General features: G+C 37.5%; 1 protein-coding gene across 2 annotated transcripts; it reads right to left on the reverse strand.

Annotated features, from left to right (window-relative positions):
• Positions 1-92: 92 nt before the first annotated feature.
• LOC105036201 (uncharacterized) lies at positions 93-3936 on the reverse strand. Of its 2 annotated transcripts, XM_073256667.1 has the most exons (7): positions 3520-3936; positions 3195-3328; positions 2787-2883; positions 2381-2480; positions 1447-1545; positions 1187-1280; positions 93-723 (listed from the first exon to the last, which is right to left on the reverse strand). In XM_073256667.1, the coding sequence occupies exons 4-7, from the start codon at positions 2399-2401 to the stop codon at positions 542-544; spliced, it is 396 nt and encodes a 131-aa protein (XP_073112768.1). In that variant the 5' UTR covers positions 2402-2480; positions 2787-2883; positions 3195-3328; positions 3520-3936; the 3' UTR covers positions 93-541. The 2 variants fall into 2 exon arrangements, with proteins under 2 accessions (XP_073112768.1, XP_010910266.2); XM_010911964.4 differs by lacking the exon at positions 3195-3328 and having other exon boundaries at positions 3520-3935.
• Positions 3937-7237: the final 3301 nt, after the last annotated feature.

Consider the following 7237-nt stretch of genomic DNA (forward strand, 5'->3'; position numbering starts at 1 on the left):
TCAGAATAAATCAGCAGAGGTATTTGGACATATTCAAGGGAGCAACATAGATCTCAATCGTTGTGAATCAGTTAACATGATACAGTTAAGACAATGACCACAAAGTCGAAATATTTTTGGGGCCTCTTTCTTGTTTCTATCATTTTGCCCATATTGAGTTGTTCCTCATACAGAAAACAAATCAACATTTCTATGGGTCTACCAGCAAATCAAAATGAAAATGACCATGCTACCACCTCAGACACTGGTCTGGAGCCTCAGTTTCTATAATACAGTGAGGATCAAAAAAAGAGCGCAGTTTCAGGTGAAAATTTGTATAATCATCTCGGGCTGCTAAACATTATGTAATAAACATCTGTAATTAGAAAAGGTCCAACCATTCTCACTAGTTACATCACTGATGATATCAGTCAAGCAGAATGTTCATTTAGCTCAGACCACAATATCCAGCCATTCATTGAGATATAAACAAATGGAATCCAATTACCTCAGCTTCCAAAATGTTAGTGTCATTATTAGAATTAGAGGACCATCAGAGTACTTACATAGAAGCAAAAAGAAGAAGGATTTTCTTCGGGTTGATAGTTGTTAAGCGATGAAATCTCCTACTCCTTCCATCCCCAGTATCTGCAACACCGGAAATATTAGCTGAAGTTGAAGGCGCTACAAGAACTTTGATTGGCATCGCAGGCTGTTTCAACTGCTCCAGCTGGGAACACCCCACTGTTAAAGCAGAAAAGTAATCAAGATTCACAGTGACATACAATCATTCAATTATGGCAAAGTATTTGTTTAATGACTACAACGTTGGCTGCAATAAAAATTCCAGTAATGATGTGGCAAATCCAAAATCATACAGTAATGAAATATTGATTTCCACAAAAACAAGTAGCTAGATGAGACATTTGAAATTTTGTGCAGTGGAAATCAGATGGTCAGGGTCATTTGATGCATCCAACAGAGAAGGGCTCAATTTGAGAAACTGCAAGAGTGGCCCTATGATCACATGCACAGGGATTTTGTAACAATTAAATTGCTGCAATATCTTGTCTTATACACTTTAGATGTAATACAGTATAGATAGAAAAAGCTAACCACAAAGTAGCCAAACTTTTCAGGCAATTGCATGTGCCCTGCATTCTGATCTAATATTTTAGAATGCAGTGGTTACTAAAGGACATCATACCTTTAATGACAAGCTTTTTAGATGCTTCATCTGCTTCTTGCTCCTCACCATTTCGCTTCTCCATTCTGCTTGAACCCTTACGAGAAAGGGCTTTCTGTTTGTACAACAACAAAAAAGAGAAAACCTTTACCTAATTATTTTACTAAATGTGGCTAATTAATGGGAATCTAGAAGGTAGATTTATTGATAACTAGAATGACAAAAATCATGTATTTAGCAAACTCTTCTTCTTAAAAAGAAATGGATAATATCAAACTCACCGTCATTTTCGGACTTCCAGAGCACTTATCAGAGGGCTGTGTAAGGCTTTCAATGTCCAGAACCATATTTCCTGCTTTATCCATAGCTGGAATCTGGTTCTGCAATTATTGGAACAAAGAACTTTATGAAAACATAGAAAGCCACCAGAAAAAGGAAAAATTACAAACAGATTAGTTTACCATATTGCTAATTAGATCTATAACCACATAAATTAAAAAAATAAATGTACCAGTGAGGAACAGCTCTAGACTGATCTGTAAATAATTTTACCCTACAGACCAACTGATACTGGATCCCTGATTGTGTATGACAACATATATAATATTTTAATATGGGTTCCAGATCCAAATTTAGAAATGAGTAACATCTATTGATACCAAAACTGACGACCGTAGGTATATTAGTGACAATTCACCCTGCATTATCCTGGGACTAGCTTCCCCAGTTACTCTAATCAGACCTCTTAATTCCTTAATTGAGTATATTTTCATCCATTCTGAGGCCATGTAAACACCTATCTTCTTCTCGCGCCTGCAAAACATCTCTTAATGTTCCTTTTCTAAGTAATTTCAGCCACTTCCAGAACCCACAGATTTATATCCTAAGCCCCCTATTAGACAGAAATTGTTCCTGTCCTTCATCACAAATCAATAAACCATCAAAACCAAACCCCATTGCTTTTGATTCAATTGTTACCAACTCCTAAGCATTTTTACAATCTCTGACTTCTAATTCTAATCTTATTTACAACAATTATTTTGTTACAACCCAACAATTCTAGCTATCTTTTAGCCTTCAAACCCCATGTGCAGTCTCAATACTGTTTCATGAACACAGCATTGAGGATATATAGAGCAAAAAATGGGCCCATTTTATTTTCCAGATGAAAATGCTAAAGAAGAACAATTGTGTAGATATAAAAATTTCACTTACCTGCATAAAAACCTCCTCCATTGCAGACTAAGGTTAACTGCTTTAGGATATTAATCAACACCAACTACCACTGACTGTTTCAACAATCGACCTTCCAGAACTAACCAAAAAAATGTCGAAAAATTAGCAAAGATGTAAAGCTCCAACACCAAATCGGCAAATTATAGGACAAAATTTAGTAGAATTTAAATGACTTGGTGATGTTCCGAAGGCTGAGGCTTACAATTGATCAATCAACTTCATCCAAAGAGTAAGCACAACAGAATAAAAGATCGAATGGATGAAAAGAATCTAAGTAAATTGTTCAGAGAAGTCTTGGAAAAAGTAATTTACCAAGGATCTAAAAGAACAAATGCACAAAATTTGTTTAGAGGGAGGAAATTATAAATTGGATAAAGAACAATACCTGCTTCCAACTTGTCTTCTACAAATTTTCTTAAATTTCAGAGAAGAGATCCCAAGATATCTCCACCATTCACAATACTGTTGCTACCTCCACAGTCCTGAAAAATCCAAGATATTCATATAAGAAAATTAACTCTACAACCTTTGTTCATATTATAATTTATAAAATCGTTCTTTTACCTAAGAAAAATTATAAAATATTTCCATAGCCAAAAGATAACAAATAAACTCGCATGCATTCCTTTTGTTCTCCGCACAATATTTCAGAGAAAACCAAAATAAAGAAATTATGCAATGTACTGCAGCTGAAAAGAGAAGAAGATGAAGAAAAATCATTCTAAGATCCCCAGGAAAGGGGAAAAAGGAAAAGAAACAGTTTTAACTCTCCAAGGAGACCTGTAAGCCTTACAAAAGTTCCAAACTATCAGCCAACATTCCTCAAACTAAGATTCTTCAATCAAAATGGAAGCTAACAGAGAAAAATGCATAGAGAGCACGAGGGTACAAACGCCTGCTTTAATATGGCGGAGAAGAGATGACGAACTGATTCATAAAAGAGAAGAATGGAAGCAATGTCAACTAATAACACCAAACTGCCATTAAAGCTCCTCAGATTCCAAAGCAATCCATTTCACTGTAAGTTTCTAAAATAACTCCACTTTCTTCTTAAAACACCATAATCTATATATTATAAAAAAATAGAGAAAATTCTCTGGACCAAGCAACGATTTTACCTTGTCTCGTTTAGACGTGCTAGTGACCACAAGAGAGAGATAGATTGAAGGAAGAGGAGGACGGAGAGAAGGAAGGATCAATGTAGCCGTTGGAAGCTCCTCTCTTTCTTAGGAGAGTTTTGGAATGACCACCAACTGTTAAATTGTATTTGGAGTTCTCGATGGGGTGGTGACCACTGACTCCTCGGAATGGGGTTTCTCAGACAGAAACATGGCAACAGAGACTCTATCAGACTGTCTTCACCTCGTTATATATCTCATTATCCTCCCCCCAGAGTTATAGATACAGAAATATTTCCACTGAATTCAAATATATAACAAGCAAAAGTAAAAGAAAAGGATAGGAGAGAAAGATCCAGTGTAATAAATCACTATATCATTGAGGGACTGCATTTGAATTTGCCATCCATAGAGCCGTTGGATCTCTATCCATTGGTAGCTGCGAGCGCAGTTACCGGCGAGGTGATTCTGGCCCGTGACCCTGAAAGAGGCTTTTGTCAGTTAGTGCGGTGAAGCAGCGGCAAGATCTGGAGACCGGAAAGAGGGGAAATAATTTATTGGGATCGGGAGAGATCGGGACACCGGTGGTGGGAATAAGAGGGACGCGAGTGGTTCAGTGAATGGGGAGCATAAGGCCAGAACGGATCCAATTATGCGCACCGGCCAATTTTATCAGCCACAGAAAATGTGGAAAGCGAAAAGTGGAAGCTAAAACAGAAGAAAGATTGGATTCTTTGGGCGTTCAGATCATCAGTTGATAAAAACTTTTTGCATTCTGATTGGATAGTATGCGAAGAAGTTATTGATTATAATTGTCCTATCACGTAGACCTTAGACCTTTCAATAAAATGCCACCATCTCATTCGGTCATTTAAAATTTTAAGACTTTTTGCTTAATTAAAAAATATAAATAAAAATACATATCATAGTTAGACATTTCAAATCTAATTTTTATTAAATTTTTTTAATCTCATAAAATGATATGATAATATTTTATTGGATGATCCAAAATTTATATAGTAAAATAATTTTAATCAATAATTTCTACGGTATATGTGGGACCAATAATTTCTCCGGTATACGTGGGAAGATATAGAAGAATCTAAAGTCAAAATCTTATTATCTTAATTTTCTTATTACATTTTATCAAACTACTATAATTATCTGAAGGCATTCTATTGGGGGTGATTCAGTACTAGTCGAAGATATAAACATGTGAGGACATAAAGGTACTTCAGGCTCAGACAACTCTTTCTGATTTGCTTGTTTCGGCAATCTATTTTCATCAGCCCATGATGTTAACCAATCCAACGAGGCACTCAAGTTGATCTCATTCGACGAAGTAGAAAAGGTTAACCTTCAGCCTCTCACTCAAATCTTCAAATCACGGGGATAAATGAGGATAAATGGATAAAAAAGAAGTGACAAACAAATTCCTTCAAATAAAAAAGAATATAATAGTCAACCACCTGATCCTTCTTTTCTCTTATGGCTCTTCAGCCTCTCCTATAAATAAAGATCTACAGGAGATCTTCAAAGTATGAAATCTTCTCTCTCCTAACACACTTATTCCTCTCTCTGTTGTTCAAAGTTCTAATTTAAGTATCAGAAGATCTCTCCAGAGTCACTTCCTATCAAAAATTTTTTCTTGCAAGTCATGCCAATGTTGATCAACTGCCGCCATCCAACTCCAATCAATCTGACCCAAGGACAAAAATCTGCTGCAATACATTCTAATAGATTTCGTGAATTAAAACAAAAAGATTTGCTAGTCTCTATCTACAATCTGATGACATTTTGACCACCGTGGAATCAGAAAATTGTTGCAATAGCACAAAAACAGTGAGTGGATTGCATATTTGAAGTTAATAAGCATAAATTTTAAACTTATTCATATGTTTATTTATATTTATTTATAACAAGAATGGGGTGGTGTACAATAAAGACAGGCACAAACTGAGCTCAATGTACGCCTATAATGCGGATGATTGATTTTATAGATGGTAATGTTTCTATTACATTTAACATTGACTTGCTGAAAGCTGAATCTGCTAAAGGATATTATCTCTTTATTTGCTACCATCTTATGGATGTCATATTTTTATTTAGGACAAATGCTCAAATAGGTATATATTTAGTTCAACTATTTTTTGATATGGTGGCAAGATACAAAGCCCTAGAGAAAATAAGGAATCAAAAAATAAAATATCATAAAATGACGTGGAAGTGAATATACTAAAGTCCCAAATTACATAGTTAGTATTGTGGATCTGTACCTCAGCCTCAACCGTCATGTCCTCGCTCTAATCAAGCTATGGGAGAAGGATGCTTATCAGATCGTGAGTATACGATAGATATGAAGATCGTTAGGCATGACCTACTGAGTTTGCATAGTTCCTACTCTCCATCCGATCCTAGTTTACCTCATCCTTAGACAACCAACTACAGCTCGTATATGGCCAACCAATCTCAAACAATCTAGACTTTTTCAATTTAAAAGAGAGACGGATCTAGTAGCAAGGAGTTTAGCTCGGCAACGAATGAGCTATGATAGATCGAGTCTTCTGCAAAAGAAAAATATCTCATTCGAATCAATCTACACATCAAATCCAGCGAGTGATCCAGACTCCGAGATAAATATGACTTCAACTTCTCTCCTATAAATAAAGGGACTTCGAGACCCTCAAAGTAAGCTCTCGATTCCCTATTCTCTCTTCTCATTGTTCTCCATCTCCTAATTTGAGCGTCGGAGGATCTTCACCGGAGAACACCACGATGATAACTTCTTTGTAGGTATTCGAGTGGAGCTCCAGCAGCGCTTCTACCTTGGCCACATCCACCTTGACGGCCGACCTTAGGCGGAGAGATCAGAAGCAACACTTGAGACTACAGGGAGGGTCTCGACTGATTTCAAGATCCTACTTTGAGAGGAGAGCTCTCACCACCAATCACTATGAGGACACAAAGGGGTGCATCGAATGTATCGCAACGCTCCAATGGCAGGTAGGCCAATAATATCCCATTGACCAATGCACCACCACCGTCAATCCAGGAGAACCCCTCACCAATAGCACCGACGGTCTCCCACGACCAATATAATAGCCTCATTCAGCAGGTGCAGGCACTTTTAGCTACGATGAGAGAGATGCAATAAAACATAGAACCACATCCCACCGCAGAGAATCCATAGCCGATTGGAGGAAGGTCTGCGGACCGACCTCCCCGCAGCCCAAGAGCGGGAGCCAGCCATCTTAGCTGCCCTGACAGCCCATCTCGCCATAGACATAGACGATCATCTACTCTGATCTCAAGAAGGGATTCAACTCCGAGTCATCTATCTCCTTAGTACCACCCAACCCGAAAAGATAATCTGGAGAGGAGATTTTAGGAGATGCAACAATGGATCGATGTATTACAAGACCTACAGCGGCTAGATGACGACCTGGGGTTCAATGTTGACTCACCATTCACCCAGAGGATTATGAATGAGCTCGTGCCACCTCAGTTCAAGATGTCCTAGATGGAGCCCTATGACGGAGCTTCTGACCCAGTGGATCATTTGGAGAACTTCAGATCTCTTATGCTCTTACAAGGGGTCAATGATGCGACTTTCTGCCGAGCTTTTCCCTCAACTTTAAGAAAGACTGCCTGAAAAGAATATGCCTTACAAGCTAATCAAAATTTATATTTTGATGGATTTTTCTTGTAATCTTCCAGA

Source organism: Elaeis guineensis, chromosome 4, assembly GCF_000442705.2.
Source record: "Elaeis guineensis isolate ETL-2024a chromosome 4, EG11, whole genome shotgun sequence".
NCBI classification, from domain to species: domain Eukaryota; kingdom Viridiplantae; phylum Streptophyta; class Magnoliopsida; order Arecales; family Arecaceae; genus Elaeis; species Elaeis guineensis.